Genomic DNA, 22,618 nt, shown 5'->3' on the forward strand with positions numbered 1-22,618 from the left:
TTTATCTCTTTATCTTTCATCCTCCTTTCTTAGCCTCAACCTTCATCATTCTCATATTCTATGCTTTAGTTACCTATCAACTTCATTTCACATTCTTGCTTATTCTAATTTCATATTAAAATTCAAAGAGTAAATATATATTTCACTGTAAATTTTAACATAAGGGTAAGCATGCATCCAACTTATTGATATCAGAATTACTAAACTTTTAGTATTTTACTTCACTTAATATCTTAAAAGACTTCTTTCTACAGTATATAGTTAGACATATTACTATATCAAAACTATTCAAAATCAGAAAAGTGGTTTTTTTCTTCTCTTATATAAAAGACTATTAGATATCATGATTTATTTTTGGTATAAAATATGTGTGTTTGCATGTATTGTTTATTCTTATTTTGACTGTTAGAGATTTGAAAATGTTGTGAATAATCTGCAGAGTTGATTTGAATCCAAATAAATTAAGCAATAAGATCCTTGACTTATATATTTAGATAGGTATTATCCATCAAATGACACCGGTTCCATTTATTGGAACCTCTGATATTGTTTAAAAGCAAAGCAAAACTATTTCCATACTGATATCGTGTGAGATTGGTTGTCTTACAAATATATATTATGTGAATGATGATAATGATAAAAATTAGAAGGCAATGGAGGTGCAAGAAACTTGGAATATGGATAACCTTTTGGCTTTTAGAGATGAAGCTAAATTGTTGATATGATGTGCCATTTCACAGCCAAAACTGAGAGGTTCCCTCTTCAGCCATTCTCAGCCTCAAGGTTCAAAGTTTCTCCCTCTTATCTTCTACCTGTGACATGGCCTGGCCCCACCTTAGCATTTCATTGGTTCACCATAGCTCTTCATCATAAAAATTCAATTTTCCCATTTATACTTTTATATAATAAGGTTCTAACAACACCAGACACACCTCCTGCTTGCTTCTGCCACATTCCTCAAAAACTCTGTAAAGCTCCTCCTTCCCACCTATACTCACTTCTTCTCATTCTTTTTTCATATACATATATATTATGTTGTGTGTGTGTGTTTAGTTGGCTCTTTCCATTGGATTTTGGTAAGAATGATTTCAAACTCATGCTCTGTGTTATTATCTTTACTGTAAAATTGGCTTCGAAGTGGAAAAATCAAGTGGGGTGATCGGTAATCACAGTTTTCTTCATGTTTTAATTTAGTTACTGGTGTGCAAGTTTCAACTCAAAGCAGGTCTTTCCTCTTGTTCTGTCCACCAATATATTCTGCTGTGTTTTCTTCATTATACAGTGTGTTTTGTTATAATCTTGTTCTCAATGAATTTTCTGAAAGCAGGATTCAGTTGTGCATCAGTTCTAATATTTTAAGATGATGATTTTAGTTTTTCTTATTAATTGCAGAAAAGCGTGTCTAAAAGATAGACACAGAAAGCATATTTTGAATGATAAATGTAAAAGCACAACAAAGCTGTTGATGAAACAGGATACTTTTTATTATTTTTTTCTTATATTATGGTGCTGTTAAAGGTCATCCATACAGTTACATAATGATAAGAATTAAACAGTTTCTGTTCTCTCCTTGAAATCAACTTTGTGTAACTTAACTTCTGAACTAGGTTATTTTAGCAGTTAAACATGAATTTCCTGTGTTATTAGTTGGAAAACTCATTAAGGTTCGTGTTTCTGTCACAAATCTCCTCAAGTAAGGAAGAATAAAACAGTAAATAGCAGTGCATGCACAAAGTTTATGATAAAAGATTCAGAAGGTGGTTAAAGCTGACTTTTTGATGGATTTTGTTTAGGGGACTCTTTGTGGGAAAATCCAAAAGAAGTGGTTGAAATTTGAAGCAAGAGAAGATGGACTATTTCAATGCACCAGGAAGAAACCACCTCTTTGTTCCAGGGCCAGTTAACATCCCTGACCAGATCATTAGGGCCATGAACAGAAACAATGAGGACTACCGCTCGCCAGCTATTCCTGCTCTCACAAAAACTCTGCTTGAGGATGTCAAGAAGATTTTCAAGACCACTACTGGAACCCCATTTCTCATCCCTACAACTGGTATGCATAAACAAGCCACACTGATCTTAGTGTTGTTATGTCTATACTTTTTTAGTTTCATAAACTCAAGGTATAAGTGACTTTTTACTTCAGTCCTTAACATTTTCTGTGTATGCTGAAAATTAATGAAGAATCTATCTTGTATGCTTTGAAAATGTTAAGGATGAAGTGCATGTTTTTCATATCAGGGATTATGTTCTAAATAACAAAAATTTAAGGGTGTGTTTTGCAATTTTCATAAAATCAATTAGGGTGTATTATCTTAATGATGAGGATGATACTAACTTTAATGGTTATACTTTTAGGTTAAATTAACCAAAGCAAGTCCTTGAACTATTTGAAAATTTTAATTAGCTTAGCAGACTCAAAAGTATAATTAGATCTTTGATATAGTAATATTCCTTTCAGTTGAGTCCCTGGATTAAAATCACCACAAATTGTCATTTTTTATCACAAACCAATTTCAGAGATCTAACACAAAATTCTTACAAAATCAAGGACCCAGTTATAGTTTTTTATATTAGATTTGAAAGTTTACATTATTTATTCATGAAAATAATGGCAAGACTCCTATACAGTAATCTAGAATAATGATTGTTCTTTTTCTTTTATATCTTTACTGTTCTTGTGTATGGGTGTTTGGGAGATGATTACAAGCATAGAGAGTAAGGTGGTTTAAGAACAGTTAGTTTGTTATTCACATGGTTATAGTTTACTAGTTCTCTTGTTATTGAGTAATGGTTTTGGATATGGTTCAGGTACTGGTGCTTGGGAGAGTGCTCTCACAAACACACTGTCTCCTGGGGATAGAATTGTATCATTCCTGATTGGTCAATTCAGCTTGCTTTGGATTGATCAGCAGCAACGTCTGAATTTCAATGTTGATGTTGTGGAAAGTGAATGGGGCCAGGGTGCTAAGCTTGATGTTCTGGAATCAAAGATTGCTTCAGACACTGCACACACTATAAAGGCAATTTGCATTGTCCACAATGAGACAGCAACTGGGGTCACCAACAACTTGGCCAAAGTGAGACAAATTCTCGGTGAGTGTTTCATCTAATGGACTTAAATCATAACTTTTTCTCATTTAATATCCACATCTGTACCATTTTATTCTCTATACACTGAAAGACCCAAAATCATCATTGTAGACTAGTTTCTCCCTAAGTACTTTGAAAGGGAAAACTAAGAAGATAAAAATGAAATAGCTCAATCCACAATATGTCAGAATTCTAAAATATTAGCTTTTTCATTCTTTTTTTTTCTCCTTGAAGTGTTTATCTGGAGATGTTCATCCAAACAGGTCATTTGTCTTTGGTCTTTGATGTTCAAAGATATTAATGTTCATGACTGCTCTTGGTTCCATTGAGAACATATTTTTGGTTGGCAGTTTTAGCTGTTTGTTTTCTTTTGTCCTATAACATCTATTATACTTTTGAAGGACTACTTAGTTTAGTATTTTGTCTAAACACATAACTGCTCTGTACTTACTGAATCACGCATATAACTGCCAAACTGTTTATCTCCAAGTAATAATCATAGTGAGACATGTTGCATAGGTTATTAGCATTTAACTTGACTCCGTTGATCTTGATGGGTTATGTTATAGAAGACGGTATTGATTGGGAGATATTATATATATATGTAGATGACATGAGTTTAACCCATATATATAAGGAATCAATACCACTTTTAATCTAAGACCTTAAGACAATAAGTTCATGGATTTTTCATCTAGTGTTTAATTTTGTCTTTTTTATCCAACGTGTGAAACTGTGAGTCACACTTGGATTAATCCCAACCGATCTAAGTATGCATCTGAAACTTTACCAAATTATTCACATGCAACACCACTGGTGAACTCAAATGATATGTTGACATAAATTCTGTCATTCTTTGATGAAAATGTGTTCCTAGTACCTCTTCCAGGTCTGCAAATGTATCAAACATTTGCATTAACCAGCTGTTAGATTTTTAATGTTGTTTTTTCCTTCATGAAAAGATTCTGACGTTGTTTCTTTGGACACTCAGATTCCTACAGGCACCCAGCACTCTTCATTGTTGATGGAGTGTCTTCCATTTGTGCACTTGATTTCCGCATGGATGAATGGGGAGTAGATGTGGCCATAACTGGCTCTCAGAAAGCCCTTTCCCTTCCCACTGGGATAGGAATTGTGGTTGCAGGACCTAAAGCTATTGAGGCCTCAAAAACTGCCAAGTCACTCAGAGTTTTCTTTGACTGGAAAGACTACCTGAAATTCTACCAGTTAGGAACCTATTGGCCATACACTCCTTCCATACATTTGCTGTATGGTCTGAGAGCTGCTCTTGATCTGGTTTTTGAAGAAGGACTTGAAAATGTGATTGCAAGGCACAATCGCTTAGGCACAGCAACCAGGTAAGCCATGATGGTATGCTAGTCCAAAAATGGTTACAATGAAATTCAATGTATGTGTTGGTTTATGATTGAATGATATCAGTGTTTACTTGAAAAGGTTACTGGTTTTGACAAATGATCAAAGGTTTATCTAAGTAGACAATGGTTTTGGCTTTAGGTTATGTGTATAAGATAATGTATGTGATAGGTATTCAATATGGTGAATGCAGACTTGCTGTAGAGGCATGGGGTTTGAAGAATTGCACCCAAAAGGAAGAGTGGCACAGTGACACAGTGACTGCTGTTGTTGTTCCTTCTTACATTGATAGTGCTGAAATAGTTAGAAGGGCATGGAAGAGATACAATTTGAGCTTAGGTCTTGGACTGAACAAAGTTGCTGGGAAGGTTTTCAGAATTGGGCATCTTGGCTACTTGAATGAGGTAATGTTGATTCCCAAAATAATTCTCAAGTCAAATGAAAAGTAATCTTTGAATAATCAATATACATATACTCTAAATCAGTATTTAAAGGCTCATGTTAAAAAATATCATGTGTTTTCTTTTTCTTGATCTTGATTGTTGGATGTATTACATACAATATTGCCATCCTAGCTTTGAAGAACTTTCTGTCCAACTTCAATCGTTCAAGCTTCAAAACTGTGATAGGGATAGTGCATAAGGAAACAACATCAATATATTTATAGTTTTTTTTTAATATGGTGTTAACTTTTTCATATATACTCAACGTGAAACTTAGAATTACTTAAATTTTGAATTGTTTGAGATACCAAAACTCTTTGGTAATGTCTAACATGATTTATTAAAATAAGAAAAAACATGTTTGCAATACTCTTAGTTCCAAGTTGCCAACATTTTTATTTGTTAATTGTTGTAATATTTTTTCAGTTGCAACTGTTGGGATGTCTAGCTGGTGTGGAGATGATACTCCAAGATGTGGGTTACCCTGTAAAGCTTGGAAGTGGAGTTGCTGCTGCCAGTGCATACTTTAAGAATACCATTCCTCTCATCCCTTCAAGGATTTGAGTTACAACCCATTTCTCTTCTCTTCACTTCCTTTTCTGCTCTTTCAAAAATTCTGTAAAATATATCACATTATTATCCTCTTTTACACTCCTTTCAACGTCAACATACTCTCTACTTTCAACTTTAATCTATTGTTTCTTTCATTCTCTTGTATATCACAAATAATTGCATCTTCTCACCTTATTTCTCACTCTCTCATGCTCATTAAATTCATCACAAACTCTTCTTTTGAAAAAAAAAAGAGTGCATGTTCTATTAATAGTCTAAGTAAAATGTTAATTGGCATGACTGATCAGTGAGTTTTGTAATATTTTATTAAAACTTACACTATGACTTCTAGTTAATTGACTATATAGAATTTATTATGTAAAAGAAGTACGAAATTCAAATTCAAATATTAAACATTTGGACCGCGATAAGTTGACAACGCAAATTTGATAACATTTTGACAATGACATGTGTCAGCGTTGTAGTGGATCATTTTGAATTTTTTTTTAATAAATCTGATTTGAAAAAGGATAAGGGTTTCAGATTTTATTATTCCGAAAGCACCCTTCTTCGTTCAACACTCTCTCTCCTCTCTCAATTTTAGGGTTTTCATGAGTTTCATTTGAACTTCTCTCTCCATTTTGTGCATTTCTCTCTCGATGTTCAACAATCTCTCTCGACGCTCAACAATCTCTCTCGACGCTTAGCAATTTCCGTCGTCGCTGGCCCCATTCGAAGTCTCTCTTTCTCTGTCGAGTTTGTAATTTTGACGATCTACGTTCATTGATCTCCGTCGTTGGTTTCTTCAAAGTGTCTCCTTCGGTGTCGATTGTGTCGAAGTTCTGAGCTTTTTTTGTGCAATGGGTTCGTCCACTGACATAGGTTCTTCAAACAAGGTATGTATTTTTTTCCTTTTCCGTATTCGTATTTTGGGGTTGGGCTTTTGCTTTTGGTTTTTGTTGATCATTTTGGTGGTTTTTGTTGGTTATTTGTAACCAAAAATAATATTTTTTTCTGCAGTTTGTTCGTCATTCATTGAGAGGTGAGGTCCTGCACCATTGACATAGGACAAATGCACTTGTTATCGATTACTGGGACCATGTAATCGCTTACCAGGGAAAAATTCCCCTTTTGTACAGAAAGTTGACAAGAACTACCCAGGCCTGACTTAAGCACTCCCTAGGGTTATTTTGGAGTCCTTTTGACTATGTTTTGAAGGTTTTCTGGATGGATCATTATTGAAATACTTCAAGTTGGAATACTTCAATATTAAACAAATAAAAAAGGAATAATGAAGGGTATTGAGTAATGAAAAATTATAACAATATTAAAAACCACATACATTAATAGGAAAACGTAACAATAGTTCATCAAACCACAAGTTTTGAAATTAAAAAGTACATAACAGTATTAGAAAACGTACATAACAGTTCATCATACATTGGTGCCCTAAACAACTCATGACCATTAAACTCACTCAGCCATCTAAAATAACAAACATGAAACAATACCTTGAAATGAAACTCATTTATGAAGCTTAGAAAAAAGTTATTTTGGGGAAATTAATTTCACCTAGTACAGTGGTCTAAAAATTAGGAGTTAGCAGTCATTCGAAAGTTCTTTGAGTCTAGATTCCAACAAAACAAAAATCAAGTCATTTGGAGTTCGGTGGAGAAAGTTAAGAACAGAACAAGTAGCAAAGGTCAGAAAAACAGAGTTGGGGAGTGTTGTTCATCCAGGTGGGGAGTACAATTGAAGTTTCTATACAAATGACAATTTTTCCTCTGGTAATCGATTACAGGGGTCTTGTAATCGATTACAAGAGAAAAAAAGGGTCATTTGTACAGAAACTTCAACTGTACTCCCCACTTGGATGAACACTACTCCCCATGCTCTATTTTTGTTGAATTTTTTATTTTTTGAGATGGGTGAGTGAGTTCAATGTTATTGGGTGTGCTCCCTTACACCAATAATGAGATTAGGTCATTTATTTCTTCAAAAGAAATGTCCATTTAGGTGGTTTTCTCCAACTGAGGTGAGGTGCATGACCATTGTTGTAACACCCCTTCTCGGAGTCTCATAGGAAAACTTTTCATTTTATTAATTAAGAAATATGTCATCTAATGTTGTTATAATGCACAAATTTTAAAAGGAATTTTCAATAAATAATAGATTTGTCAACAAGAGGGAAAGATATACGTATAAGATAACATGTTGTCAACTTTGACCTTTGCTGACTATTTTAATCATAACTTTTTCCACAGACCTCCAAATGATGTGATTCTTTTTTTTATTAGAAAGTAGACTCAAAACTATTTCCAATGAATACTAATTTATAATATTTGGACATCTGAGCAGGTGCAGTTAATTCCTTAAAGTTAATGTTTTATATATTTCTATCACCTCTGACCTTTGCTGGTTGTTTTGCTCATAACTTTCTCCACCGAACTCCAAATGAGTTGATTCTTGTTTTTTTGGAATGTAGACTCAAAGATATTTGAAATGATTACTAACTCATAATTTTTAGACCAATTTAGTAGATGCAGTTAATTTCCCCAAAACAACGTTTTTCTAAGCTTCCCTAAACTGAGTTTACTTTCAAGTAATTGTCTCATGTTTCTTATATTATTCTAATTTATTTTATTTCTTTATAAAATTTCCATAATTCAAGGTAAAATAGTAGTATAATTAAGGTATGATGTGATTCTACTAGCACAAACCAAACAATTATATGAACTTCACCAACCTTGGTTTAAACACCTATATGAGCTATTTTGTCCACAATTGAGTGGGGTAAATTTTTTTGATGCACTTGACACCTATTTGAAAGCTCTTTGAGTCTAGATTCCAACAAAACAAAAATCAAGTCATTTGGAGTTCGGTGGAGAAAGTTAAAAACAAAACAAGTAGCAAAGGTCAGAAAAACAGAGTTGGGGAGTGCTGTTCATCCAGGTGGGGAGTACAGTTGAAGTTTTTGTACAAATGACAATTTTTCCTCTGGTAATCGATTACAGGGGTCTTGTAATCAATTACCAGAGGAAAAAGGGTCATTTGTACAGAAACTTCAACTCTACTCCCCAGCTAGATGAACACTACTTGTATTCCTTTGATTCTCTCATTGCCTTCGTACTCTTCCTTCAAAAACTTCTAGATTTCATATGGCGTTTTCAACGTCATTATTCTGTTCAAAATGATTGGAGATACGACTGTGAACAAAATTGATTTGGCTTTGGATTTTCGAAGCCTCTTTTCCTTGTGACTTTTCGTTTGAGCAACCGTAGGATTATTTGGCAAGGGAGGCACTTCGTAATCCTCTTCTACTGCTTCCCATACATCGTTAGCATCTAGATATGCTTCCATTTTGATAGCCCACATTTGATAGTTTTGTCCATCAAATAGAGGTACAAAAATAGTAGTAAAGGATGTTTGAGATTCCATCTTATGTGTGGTGGCTATTTTGTGGTTGTAGGTGTTTGTGGGTTATATCACAGATCCCGTAAAATCCTTTTTTGCTCTTGATACCAATTGTTGGGTTTTAAAGTATAAGAGGCAAAAGAATGAAAGGGAAACTGATATGTTGTTGTTTTATTGAGCATAAGCAATAAATATTTATACTACAGAATTTGTAACTAATTTGAGAAATATCTATTAAACCTAATTAATTAAATAATGCATAAAATTCTCCTAAAAATTAGGATAGGAATATATTTTTATTTAACTTATTTGACTCCTTCAACCAAATGTTGTTTGAGTCACAAAATTCCAACATGTATTTATAAGGTTTCTCGACCCTATAATATTTATTGTAAAAACTGATAATATCAAGAAAATATAAAATAATATCAAAAAATATAATAACTTACCATATATATATATATATATATATATATATATATATATATATATTAGCAAAAATAATAGTAATAATGTGATACCTTACCTGATCTACCAAATATTATGTAAATGTATGGTATTAAGAAATATCATGACGTAATCAAAATATCGAGATTTGATCACATATACTATTAATATATGAATATTTGCACAAACAAATTTATCTCAGAATATCGTTCAGTCACTTTAGGTCAATAAAGCTGAATGGACCTTGTTGAAACATATCACTTAGCCTATTTGTTGGACCAGATATGTACATAAGCCCCTTTAAGTTCAAAAGTTTGATTAGCGTGTATGAGGAATGCTTGTTGTGACTATAATTGACCATTTGGCTAAGTCGTAGCCGACTTTATATTTGCAGGTGGATTTGTCATTCGGCTAGACTATAAGTAGTTGTCTTTGACCATGGATGTTGCCTTGAGTGTTTTTAATTATTGACTTGGGTATGATTTAGTGTCATTTATCTAAGAAAGCTTTGTATGGCTGACTTGGGCAAACTTTATGTGTGTTGCTGATTTAGGCAAGCTCGGGTGCTACCTGAGCTGGCTTTTCATTTGATGCTATTGTTTAGGTAGACTAAGGTGCTAACGGGCTTAACTTGTGTTACCATCTAGGTAACTCGGGTGTCACGTTTGTGGGCTTATGTTACCATCTAGGTAACTTGGGTGCAACATTTGTGGGCTTGTGTTGCTGCCTAAGTAACTCAGGTGTCACATTTGTGGTCTTTTGCTACTATCTAGATAACTCAGTGTCTCGTCTAAGGGCTTTGCTTATGTTATTGTCTAAGTAAGTTATCGTCTAAGTAACTCGGTGCCTCGTTTGAGGGCTTTCATTTATGTTACCCTATAGATAACTTAGTGGCTCGTTTGAGGGTTTTTCTTCTGTTATTGTCTTAGTAGCTCGGTGCCTCCTCCGTGGGCTATCCTTATGTTATTGTTTAGGTAACTCAGTGCCTTTTCCGTGGGCTATCCAATTCTTTTATATATTGATTTTCAAATTTATAGAGAGTAATCTAAATAATGAACTTGGTACTAGATTTCAATATTATACTTGACGAAGTTTCTAACTTTATTTATCCTAACTTTTGCAGAAACATGTTTGATTTATCTTTTTACAGTTTAGAAATTAATGTGTCAATTTTGGTCCCTTGTTATTTATTTTGCATATGATATTTAAATGTGTTGCATATGTTTGATGTTTTTTTGTCGTGTGAGATGATACACACAACATGATAATTAACACTCTCATTTTTATTAAAAAAAAAGCGTTAACAGTGATATGATATATAGAAAGAGAAAAATTAATAAAAGGTAACATGTGTATAATAAATGTTTGAAAAAATTCGGTGTTTAAAAATTATTATTCATTTTTTAAATTTACAAAGAGAAAATTTTGAAAATCCTTTTTTTACACACTCTCGTAGGTTAAAATTGATCATTTTGTACTAATTTTGTCTTTTTTGTTTTAATAAATTTCAACACAGGCTTATCTAAAACAATTGTTACAAAATGTATTCCTAGCACTTTATATTTGTAAAACAAGGAATTCTTTGAAAATTTTTCCTTGACAAATATTTCATTTCAGACTAACACCACATTGATAGATACATTTAATATTTGAAGAGAAGAACAATGAACTGTACAATAATTTCAATTTTAGTGTTTTCATAAAGACTTTGTTTCACCAATTAATGGGCTACAAGAGCTTACTATACCTATAAGCAATTTGTTGTAATTTTTGTGGGGGAAAGGTTAGGTATTAGGTTTTTTGTGATTGTAGTTAGAATTGGAAGAATAGTGTTGAAATCATCAACCTATGACAATAAATATGCATCAATTCAATTTATGTCTAGTCCCTTTCACAAACCTAAATAGAAACCAAACAAAACATACATCTTCACGTCACACTTTACATCATATTAAAAATCATAGTTATTTTTCTTAATTTTAGGGTTTAAAGTTTTAGGACTAACTTAATAACATTTTTTTTTCAAAATTCAAACATTGAACTGAAATTATTAAGTTTACAAAATTTTGTACGAATAAAAATTAAGTAATTTTTATCACCCTACTTTATTTTGATAAATAATATATTATTTAAAATATAAATGAATATCTTTTGTTAAATAGATACCAATGATATAAAGACAAAAGTTTATTGTTTATTACCTTACCTCTATCTCTTCTTTTATCATATTAATCTTTACTAAAGTACGTAATTTGCATGATATAAATATTGATATAGACTAAATATATAAAATAAGATTTTATTTCTTTCTCAATGCATATAGTAATTTCAAAAAGTGTTAGTCAATACTCTACTGAAAGGAAATTTCAAAGTAAAATAATATACTTTCAGAATAGACATTAAATTAATTGTTTTTATTGGCAATATGGTAAAAGTTAAATTGGAATCTAGAACCAAAGTCCAAAAAGTAAAATGAAGTGTCAACTTTTTAATTGAAAATAATTGTCAGTTTCACCCCAATGACAATCTTACTTAAAAACTCAGTAAAATGATTACAAACACTCACCCTCATGCTCTATAATGCTTAACACAATAACATTCATTCCTAAAATTTGATAAATATAGTATATTGATTTTACTAAAAACCATATATAGATATATTCACATTTTTAATATTCATCTTCATTGCTTAGCTACTACTTGATGGTCCCATACTGTTTAAGAATAGAGATCAAACATTTTTTAAAAACAAAACTATAACAAAATTTCATGTTCTAAGATCAATTTTAACAATATTACTCGAAAAACTCAAAATCAAACGCAAAATCGTAAAACCCAAAACTGAACATTCGATCCTTTGAATTCTTTAACCAATTATCAAGCCAACTCAAGCACATATTTATGTTTCACCACAAGTATATCAGTATCAATCTTTTTCAAATTCATTAGTGATTTAATCAGATATATATGACAAATGATTAATGAACCTCCTCACCAAATGGTGCATAACCATGATGAGTAATCAAGTAGTTTGATGATTATTTAAAATACAAGGAGACTAAAATTTTTTGTATGATAATTACATTACTCATAAATAGTGGAACATCAGATTACAATATTTTAGGATAAAACATGTGTTGAGGTTCATCCTTTACTTCACTGTATTACAAAAGCACACCTAGAAAAGAATCATCAAAACTAATGTTTAATTACTTGTTTTTGCTCTTTCTTGCTAATATACCCTTTTTCTTGCTAATATACTCGTCTAAATCTACTCCAGCTATAAGTTTTCTGTCATCGTTTGCCATTATGTTCATTCAGCATTATTGGTACCACTATTGCTCCCTCTCCTGCTTGCTGTTGTGTTCTTCAATATCTACAAAGAGCAATTACATGACTCAGTAAGATAAAGCCAAACAAAACTGACAGCACTGATGAACTTTTTTTTTTTCCTACTACAGATTTCTCCCAACCAAAGACTACTAATCTCACTTGGGTTGTTGTGATTATCATCAAAGACAAGTTTTAACACACATCGGTATAAAATATGCAAATTTGGTAGTGTATTCTAGTAAATAAGTACCAAAAGTGGTCTGCTATGAGCACATAGGAGAAGTAACAAGCTTATGAAACCTTGGTATTTTTTCGATGCGCATATAAAACAGGAAAAAAAGGAACCAAGTTCCTTCCACTTCATCCAATAACTCAAGGTTTTCTTAACCATTTTGATGTCATATGAAGTCCTAGCTTAAGGACATGTTTGGATGAGCTTCTCCATAAACATTTCTAGACGAAAAAATGTAAACAAAAACATGAAACTGACTTTTACATAAGCATAAATTAGCTCATGCATAAACTAATTAACCTGTGGAAAAGTCAGTTTAATTTTTTTCTTATTTTGTACTCTCATAAAACTTTATGAAGAAACTCGTTCAATCAAATTGAAAGACTAAACTGATATTGATGGTTTCATAAACCATGCATAAGCTAACATGAATATCCCCTTTGTTCCTTTATAAAACAAATTTTAGAGCACACAAGTCAAAAATAGGTAGAGTAAGTAATGAGTTAGAGAGATGTATATATAGTTATAATGATGATGCCATGCTAACAAAATAAGAAAAATTAGCATACTTGTCTAAGCATTTGGTTCTCATTCTGCAAAGTAGAAAGTCTTTCCTTGAGCTCTGAATTCTTCTTCTCCAAGTCTTTGACTCTTGTTTCCAAATCAATCAAGTAAGCCTTCTTCCTCTCCCTCGCTTGTTGGGCCGAAACTCTGTTCCTCAATAGCCTATTTCCATTTCAAATTCCCTCAGTGAGTCACAGGAGAAAAGTTTCAGTAGAGGCTAGACATGACCAAGGTTATATCTATACCTACCTCTTAAGCCGCTTGCTTTCTTTATCAGCTGGGCTTCTCCCTCTCTTCTTCTGACCCTCTCCCGTCCCCTGAGCACGTTCTGCACCAGCATTTGAACCAGCTTCCGGCCGAGAGGCTGCAGTTCCACCACTTTCCCCTCCAATCTCTGGCACTCTCCTTATCTCTTCATCACTTTCAAGACCTGTATTTTTCCAAATTCACAAGTTCAAACCCACAATAAGTAAAATACAATAGCAGTCCTTTTCTGAACATTAATTATTTTCTGAACAAACCAACACAAAAAGGCCTCTTATATATAGTAGAACATTTATAACAAAACTAAAACTATATTATATTAATTCCTAAGTCAAGATGCTAGATACTGAAAAAGGATGTTTCGTAATTTAATTTTAAAAAGTTTAATCACATACAGTAAAGGTATTCTGCGAAATTAAAAGTCCACAACTTTTATAAAGAAAATTTTCTCTTATACAAATTTCAAGGAATTGAAGAATTTTGAGTTCTTTGTAAGATCCAAGACTCATATAGGAACAGTTATAAAAAGACATTTTTCATTCAAAAAAGTTGAGATAGCCATAAAATGTGATATGCTGACGGCACTTCTGGTTAACTTCATACCCGGTTGCTTTGTATTAGCCATAGGACCTGATGTAGTTTGCATAGATTGAGCATCAGAAGTAGCATATGGAATATCACCAGACATCTAACCATAGAAGAACAATTAGTTTATATTAGTACTAGTATTTAGTGTATCATTGTTGCATAATGATGTACCAACTATGATGTCAATGAAGTCTATAAGTAAAATACATTATTTTATGAAATATAACATACATAACACTTGTTACAGTAAATAATTACAAAGCTCAAACAAAATTAGTAGCATACTTGTCTATATCTAAACAAGCTAAGCTACACAAGTGATAAATACAAAATTACATGCTAGAAATCAAATTTACGGTCTAGTATATAACTAAGCATATCACAACATTAAAAGTGAAAAGCATAAGAGTATATCTTCGAGGTTTTCATAATTTTCAAACTTTACTCAAGCATGTCCAACTTCGAGTAATTGAGTCTGAGAATGCATAACTTCAACCAATGGTGCGAGTGCAAGTTCACACATTTTTGCTGCTACACTTGTGATTTAACCCCAGTTGATAAACGACAGAATCAGGTAAATACTTTACCGGTTGCCCGTTTGCTAGATGGGGATTTGGTATTTGAGAATCATGTCCAGATGATGAAGAGAAGTCAGCATCTTCTTGTTCTTCCCATTGCATCCCTGCCTTGGAATTGTTTCCTTGGCCATAGTTGATCTCATTATCTAGATCATCAGCATCTTCTTCTTCATCATCATCACCCTCCACTCCAGCACCCTCTGATATCCATATTCATCTTGTTCATTGTAAATTCTGATTTGGGAAAGACCAAAAACAAAAAGCATTTATGCACAGGCTAACCTTGCTGACTTGTGAATCTAGTCTTGCACTGGGGACAAGATTGGCTCACATTTTTCAGCTCATACTCGTAACAAGAATGACAAAGTGGGAAGCCACACTCATGACAAGCAACAAAGACATCGCCAGTAGCCGTTAATCCAATGGTATCACCACATATTTGACAAATCTGACCATTTAAATTCTTCAAGGGTTTAGACTGCAGAGTATAGAAATTATACAAGTCAGAATTAGAATTACATGACCAAAATTTAAGTTTATGCGGATCAATCTCTTGCAAGACGATATGCAAAAGCAACAAGCCCCATCCATACGAGTTTAGAAGGACACAAACAAGTAAGATTCCATCATGGCAAGATTTTTTAATGAATTTTCCATGAAATCTTTTGTATGATCAGGATCAGACAATTAATTACAGTTAACAAGCATTTTTCATTACCAACACCAGACTGCAACCTGCAATCAAAATTCTTTCAAGTGCCAATGGGCTCATCATCTAAGAGATTAGGCAGTACTGTTTCAAAGAAAAACCTTATCAATTACCACCTGCCAGATGTTGATTCAAAATCACACACTACATGCAAATTACAAATTCAAATTCAACTCCTAAACACCACCACCAATAGGGAATCACACCAGCAATTAAATACATCAAGATCCAACCATCCTACCAACACCACTAAACAATGTTTAGCTGACCGACCAAAAAAATGCAAAAAGAAATCCAACCCAAACCTCCATGCAAGGAGAAGAAGAAAAACAAGGCACTCCAACACACTCTCAAGAAAGAACAAAACTTGCATGACCCATTTGCATTGCAAGCATAAAAACTCAAACTATGAAGTCAGTCGCACACAGTGAAAGAACAAAACTCCCAGAGCCAAAAAGAAAAACAGGAAACATGGTCTTCAGAAAAGTCCAACGAAGAAAAAATGTCGAAACAGAGCCAGAAGAACGAACCCCACTATCGGAACCGTGTCTAACTCTAACAAGTTCATTCCTTTCATGCGACCCAGTTACCATCCCACCACTTCGTTCCATCTCCTTGAAAACCTCCACCAACCCAACTCTCTCTCTCTCTCTCTCTCTTACTTCAGCTCTTGTTCCCGCTGCCATGTTCTGCGATTCTAAACGCGACTGTGGCCGTTGGATCTTTCAAGATCTGACGGTGCAGAAAGGATAATCGTGGAGCAACGTGAACCATGTCGAATTCGTGTAATCAAAGGCTGCTGTGAGTGATCGTGGAAGGTTCGGAACCGTTGGATCTGCATGCATCGGAGGGATGAAAATCGGGATGAGGAAATTGAATGGGGACCACGTGGCATGTGGGATGCTGTTATTCTCTTTCTGTTAGAAAAAACCTAATAAATAATTGGGTTCCTCCATTGTACTTTTTGGGAAGTTCTAGTTTCTCACTCATATCATGCAATGTAAACGTAGAAAAAAAAAATCGTAGTTAAATTTGTACTATTTTAATTAGTTAGAATTAAAGTTTCATTTGTTTTTTTAAAGTATTGCAGCTATTGGATTTTAGTTTATGTGTAATTTTAATTCTGATATTTGGGTCATAAGTATTATAATTGTGTCATTTTAAGTATGATATTTTCTAATTATGATTTTTTAAAAGTCAATTAATAAAACTGAATTATTGGAAACTAGAATATGACATTCCAGATTCTTGAAGGATTCATGTAACAATTGGAACTTAAAATAATAAAATCAGATCTATACTTATACCTATATACTAAAGCCACTTGATAGATTGTGGAATTTTTGGTGCCATCCTTTTAGGATTTTTATTTCCATTCAAAACTCTATTTTTCTTTTTAACCAGTCACATCACTTTCTAATAAATTTTTTTTTCACTAAATCAACTATGTTATTCTTTCAGGATTCCCTTAAATCCCTCGTGACAGATTTTAATTAAACGTGTAACATCTTAAAATACAGTAATCACTATATAATAGAATTAATTATATTAAACAGTTAAATAATGCAGTCTTACACTAAAATTAAGGTTCAAAAGCCGAAAGGCTTAAAGTACAGAACTAAATACATAATACAGAAGTATCGAAAGTTCAGAACGAACGGTTTTACAAAATCAAATAACCGAACGTCAAAACTAAAACAGCTATTCTCTAAAATAATCGGGCACTCTAGGGCTCGGCTTTAACTTCCACGTCCACCAAGTTCTCTTCTTCAATAACGTCCTCTAAAGTAGCCTCGCCTTCTGCTCACATCCACACGGATGATCATTACAATGACAGGACGGACGTACAGGGACGAGAGACAACACAAAGGAAAAACGAAAGGGTAAGCTTATGCAATTTAATTCATACATCAACGTATAAAATAAATATTCCAATCCACACAAACATATAGTTCAACATATAACATCACACGAAATATAGTTCTAGACAGACCGTCCGGACTGTATGAATCTGTGTAGCTACAGGCGTTCTTGCACCCGAGTGATGTAGTAACTGGGATACACTCAACAGCTGTCACTCGAGGTTAGCCCTATCCAAAGTACCCGTAAGGACTAGGACCTCCTGCCGTTCCCACACATGACCTACCCCCTCTACGTGAGGATGAGTACTCACGGAACATCAGGATGAACTGCCAGCATTAGCATAACCACAATCATACTTTACCAAATCCAATATTTAATATAAGAGTCGTTCCTCCCTGGAACGCTCGTTCAAATTCCATAATCGTATAATCATTCCACATACTGTTCACCATTCAAAATCTTGTACTTTATTATCATTATCATCTTTAGTTTCAAAAACATAAAATAACGAACGTTCAGCCCTATGAAGAACGAGGACGAACGATAAGAAAATGGACTGAATGAACTAAGAAATCTGTAACGGACGTTACTTTCTACGCGGGTCAGTTAAGTGAACTGACTCGTTTGGGTTTACACTGGTACTTAAAGAAATTTCATTATGGAGGTCTTAGACAGGATCCAATTTATGAGAAGAACCAAGAATATAAAAAAATCAACTTTGGAGTAATTTACATACGGAAGTCCGATGCCAGGAAATGACCGAACGTGAGGAAAAGGGAAATATTATTATAATTGGACGAACGTTATTTTATCAAAGTTGATTACACAAAAATACGAGCGCTTGGTATGAGACCGAGCACTACTTAGGACGGACGCTTGGTATAAGACTGAGCGCTACTTATGACGAACGCTTGGTATAAGACCGAGCGTTACTAATTTTAAAGTATAAGGTATAAATGTATTTTTACTTTATTTTAGATATACGGGTACCACTAGGCTGAGCCGAACGCTCAAACATAGTATTTCACAGGACGTTTGTTTTCGATCAAAATTCTTTCCAAATGAAAGAATTCCTTTTTAGGCACTTTACTAGAAAACCGAACGGTATAAGACCGTTCGATGACGAACGTATATTATCATAGTGAGGATTTCATATTTCAGATTTTCATCTATTTCTAATCTCAAGTTTCAACATATCAGCTCATACTTTATAACTTCATATCAAATATCAATGTACAAACTTTATATAATTCACATAAATCATTCATACTTATCAACCATCAGCATACATATCAACCAACACATACCATATTCATTCATTATAACAGCGATCGTTCATACAGTAAAATAGCATGCAAATACAAATTAAATTATATAAGCTTCCCTTACCTGGATCAGTGGTGAACGTCCTAAGAGTATGATTTTGTCTCGTCCAACTATGGCTTTCTACCCTCAATGATTTTCTTAAGTTCTCCAACTAAGTCTAACCAAAAGAAAACGCAGAAGAATTTAGCTTATACCCTTGCATGCAGCCGAATCTTGGTTTGCATGTAACTCAAAAACGAGCGTCTAGAGTCGAGAGACTTACCGGTTTCAGAACTTGGATCTATTCGGTTCAGATTGAAGCTCACAACTCAGAGAATGCTCCTACGGTTTCTGAATGTGAATCGGAGAAGAGAGTGGTGAGTTACAGTAGAGAGAAGATGGAAATGTTCTAGAGAGAAGAAGGGGAATTCGAAAGATCAGGGTTTTTGGAGAAGATGAGTGCATGCAGAGAGTGGGAAGAAGTGTTTCAGAAAAATCAGTTTTCTTCCTAAGGTCAAACGGACGCACTCTCTCATACGAACACCTGTCTTCCACTACTGAATTCAGAATGTTCCATTCTTGACACCTGGCGTCAGTGTGCAGAGTTTGGGAGTGCGTTTTAAATGGTCTGAGTAGGGTTTTAGTGCATTAATTTTGATTGGACAGGTGGGTTACGGTGTTCATTTTCCAAGGTCTTACAAAATGACATTTATTTTAATTATTTAATATTTTGAGTTTCATTTCTTTAATCCAATCTTTTTTTTATATATTCTCTGCATTGTTTACATTTGCACATTTTCTTAAACTTCTCCTTTTGTTATTCAACTTTTCCCTTACAGAATTAATATCTACTTCTCATGAATGGATAAAATAAAAAAGAAACCTTTCGTATTTTCTAAGTTATGTTATAATGTGCAAGCAAATGAATTGCGTATAACCTGTTTCACTAATATTTTGTACAACATAACTTTTTTCCCCTTTCAATGATTGGAAATAGAATTCAATATAACTTGATTAAAGATGTAAATATTAATATTGGTGACAAAATTCGGAGACTAAAAAGTAAAAGTCACGTGTGAAGGAAGATTTCAAAATATACGATACCTTTATATTATTTTCTTAATTTTGCAAGGTTAGATATTTATTTTTAATAATATCCGAAAAACCATTAATAAAAAATAATTTTTAGTAGTGTCGTCAAAATAGGTTGAAACTCGTGAGTCAACCTGGCTCATCACGGGTTTGAGCCGGGTTGAGTTGAAAAAAAATGTAAAATTTTTTATGCGAGCTAATTTTGACCCGGCTCACACGGGTTGAACCCGTAGTGGGTTGGATTGACTCACCAATCCACCTATTTTTTTTAATTAAATTAATTATTCAAATCTTATTTTTTTTATTGAAATCAAATTAATTAAATTAATTATTCAAAATACACAACCTTTACTTAGCAATATAGTCTTTCACGCTGCTGTCTTTCCAAAAGTTTCCCTATGCAAATAAAACCCTAACATTATATAATATTATAGATGGAGATAAAGAAGAATATGCTTCAAGAGAGCATAATTGTGAATTTATCCATTCAGGACTCCAATTTAATAGATGAATAATATTATAGATTGGATAATTCAGAAATATATCATTTGTTTGATCTTGTTTTTAGACCTATTTACAAGCATGACAGTTTTATCTTGTGCTATATATTTTTGTTAACGGCTATATGTAGTTTCTGGGTCAAACGGTTGTGTATGTCTCATTAAACTAAATTGGCAAAATTTTATGCTTGATAGCTTATAATATATACATAACAATATATTTCTTTTGTTTCATTTTCTTTTATATCAATTGGTCCATGTTAAGAATTTGAGAAGAAGAGGGTGAAAAAAAAGTTAATTAAGTGAGTTAATGAGCCAACCCGTGGTGGGTCGGGCCGGGTTTGAATTTTTCTGGCTCGTTAATAAATGAGTCAGGATGGGTTGATTCACTAAGTGGCCAACCCGTGGTAGGTCGGATCGGGTTGGGCTAGGTTACCCGTTTTGACAGCTCTAATTTTTAATATTGATTTTTTAATTATTAGGAAATAAGATGGTTCTAATATTAAAATGGGAGATAACTCTTTCTTTTTATATAATTAAGATTTTATTTATAATAGAAAGTACTTATATTTTCATAGATATAGACACATATAATACATGTTTATATAAAATACTTATTTGTCTTAATTTTTTATATAATCTCAAATGTATCCATGCTTAAATCAGATATGTGAGTAAGCCAACAATAAATATAAATAGTGAATACGAAAATATTATTTCATGAAAAATGTTGTTTGTAGTATTATTATAAACTTTTATATGGATGAACCTAAATTACCTAGGTCAAGACATATTCTAGGTAATCTAAAGATTTTACTAACCTCACTTGTGTTACTTAATTCTTGATTAGCCATGTTAATCTTATTTGTGAAACCGACATAGTCTAAGTATATAGTGTTTGTAACATCCTAAAAATACAGTCTAAACTATATAATAGAATAATCACATTTAATAATAACTCAGACCAGTCTTACACTAAAATAGAGCGTACGCTCATGGCCGAACGGCCTTACAAAAAGAGTTACAAACTTTAAACTGTACAAGTTAAAAAGGTCTGACCGAACGGTTTACAAACACCTATACAGAACGGTCAGAATAACTCAAAAGGGGAAAAGTGATCGAACGATCACCTTACAATAGACTACTCTAATGACCGAACGTCCTACTCTTCAGTCTTCACTTCTACCTCGACCAAATTTTCTTCTTCCAGCGCCTTTTCCAGCAGCTCGTCTCCTTTTGCTCACATCCACGCGGATGATCATTGCAATGATAAAGACGGACGTACCAAACCAGACAAAACAGGAAAACACAGGGTAAGCTTATATAATTTAATTCAAATATAAACATACAATTCTCACGTTCAAACACATAAGATATATTTCATCATACGTTTCAAGCAGGGCCTAATACTAGACTGACTATCCGGACTGTATGAAATCTGTGTAGCTACGACGTTCGTGCACCCGGGTGATGTAGTAATTGGAATACCCTCATCAGCTGCCACCCGAGGTTAGTCCTATCTTTCCAAAGTAACCCTAAGGACTAGGACCTCCTGCCATTCCCACATGACCTACTGCCCTCTACGTGAGGACGAGTACTCACGGAACATCAGGATGAACCGCCAGCTTAGCATAACCACATTCATACTTTACAATTTCAATATTCATTCATGAGCTGTTCCTCCCTGGAACGCTCGTTCATAATCCACAACATTTCATCCATCTCATATTTTCTTCATCTTTCATTATCAATCGTTTAAATTCCATCTTTGTTCAAGGATTATCAAGGACATCAAATACCGTATGTTCCACCCTCACTCAGAACGAGGACGACACTTGGAACGAGTCAGAGAAGTCTCCCGTTCCATAATAGAATAAGACCGAGAGGGTTACTGTCAGGTTGAGGAAGAAACCGAGCACCTCTATATGTCACAAGAACAAACGTTACTTATACCATGAGTCAGTTAAATGAATTGACTCTCGTGAGCTCAAACCAACACTTCAAAGAACATGTCAAGTACTAAAGCTCTAGACCAGAACCAATGAATGTAGACACGTTAAGACGTTTAAAGAACCATAGTATAAGTAATGACCGAACATAGTAGAGGAAAATTCTACTGAAGTTGGACGAACGCTATTTTCATCAAGATAGATCCTACCATAAACAAGTACAAGCGCTTGGTATAAGACCGAGCACTACTCATTTCGAGAGCTTGGTGTGAGACCGAGCGNAGGCACATTCACAGGGTGCGAGCTTGTCCTTAAGGG

The 22,618-nt window shown here is 33.6% G+C and overlaps 2 protein-coding genes across 3 annotated transcripts; one reads left to right on the forward strand and one right to left on the reverse strand.

Annotated features, from left to right (window-relative positions):
- The first annotated feature begins 809 nt into the window (after positions 1–809).
- On the forward strand, positions 810–5,627 carry LOC148198386 (serine--glyoxylate aminotransferase). Of its 2 annotated transcripts, none has more exons than XM_088115230.1 (6): positions 810–968; positions 1,794–2,053; positions 2,812–3,096; positions 4,085–4,451; positions 4,661–4,871; positions 5,337–5,627. In XM_088115230.1, exons 2-6 carry the CDS (start codon positions 1,849–1,851, stop codon positions 5,472–5,474), a joined length of 1,206 nt encoding a protein of 401 aa, XP_087971356.1. In that variant the 5' UTR covers positions 810–968; positions 1,794–1,848; the 3' UTR covers positions 5,475–5,627. The 2 variants fall into 2 exon arrangements, with proteins under 2 accessions (XP_087971356.1, XP_087971355.1); XM_088115229.1 differs by having other exon boundaries at positions 918–1,076.
- A 6,664-nt stretch (positions 5,628–12,291) lies between these two features.
- Positions 12,292–16,292, reverse strand: LOC148198387 (uncharacterized). The gene is made up of 7 exons (XM_088115231.1): positions 16,122–16,292; positions 15,165–15,360; positions 14,892–15,082; positions 14,320–14,404; positions 13,702–13,882; positions 13,458–13,614; positions 12,292–12,699 (listed from the first exon to the last, which is right to left on the reverse strand). The coding sequence occupies exons 1-7, from the start codon at positions 16,275–16,277 to the stop codon at positions 12,637–12,639; spliced, it is 1,029 nt and encodes a 342-aa protein (XP_087971357.1). The 5' UTR covers positions 16,278–16,292; the 3' UTR covers positions 12,292–12,636.
- Positions 16,293–22,618: the final 6,326 nt, after the last annotated feature.

This window comes from Vigna umbellata, chromosome 5, assembly GCF_029865625.1.
Source record: "Vigna umbellata cultivar VRB3 chromosome 5, Vumbellata_1.0, whole genome shotgun sequence".
Lineage (NCBI taxonomy): Eukaryota > Viridiplantae > Streptophyta > Magnoliopsida > Fabales > Fabaceae > Vigna > Vigna umbellata.

Bases quoted from the DNA above. Each gene is read 5' to 3' on its own strand.
- LOC148198386 (XM_088115230.1), top strand. From the start codon at position 1,849: ATGGACTATTTCAATGCACCAGGAAGAAACCACCTCTTTGTTCCAGGG. The intron at 2,054-2,811 runs GTATGCATAAAC...GATATGGTTCAG, and splicing joins ATTTCTCATCCCTACAACTG to GTACTGGTGCTTGGGAGAGT. The intron at 3,097-4,084 runs GTGAGTGTTTCA...TTGGACACTCAG, and splicing joins CAAAGTGAGACAAATTCTCG to ATTCCTACAGGCACCCAGCA.
- LOC148198387 (XM_088115231.1), bottom strand. From the start codon at position 16,277: ATGGCAGCGGGAACAAGAGCTGAAGTAAGAGAGAGAGAGAGAGAGAGA. The intron at 15,361-16,121 runs GTTCGTTCTTCT...TATACTCTGCAG, and splicing joins GACACGGTTCCGATAGTGGG to TCTAAACCCTTGAAGAATTT. The intron at 12,700-13,457 runs GTATGCTAATTT...TGCTCTTTGTAG, and splicing joins AGAACCAAATGCTTAGACAA to ATATTGAAGAACACAACAGC.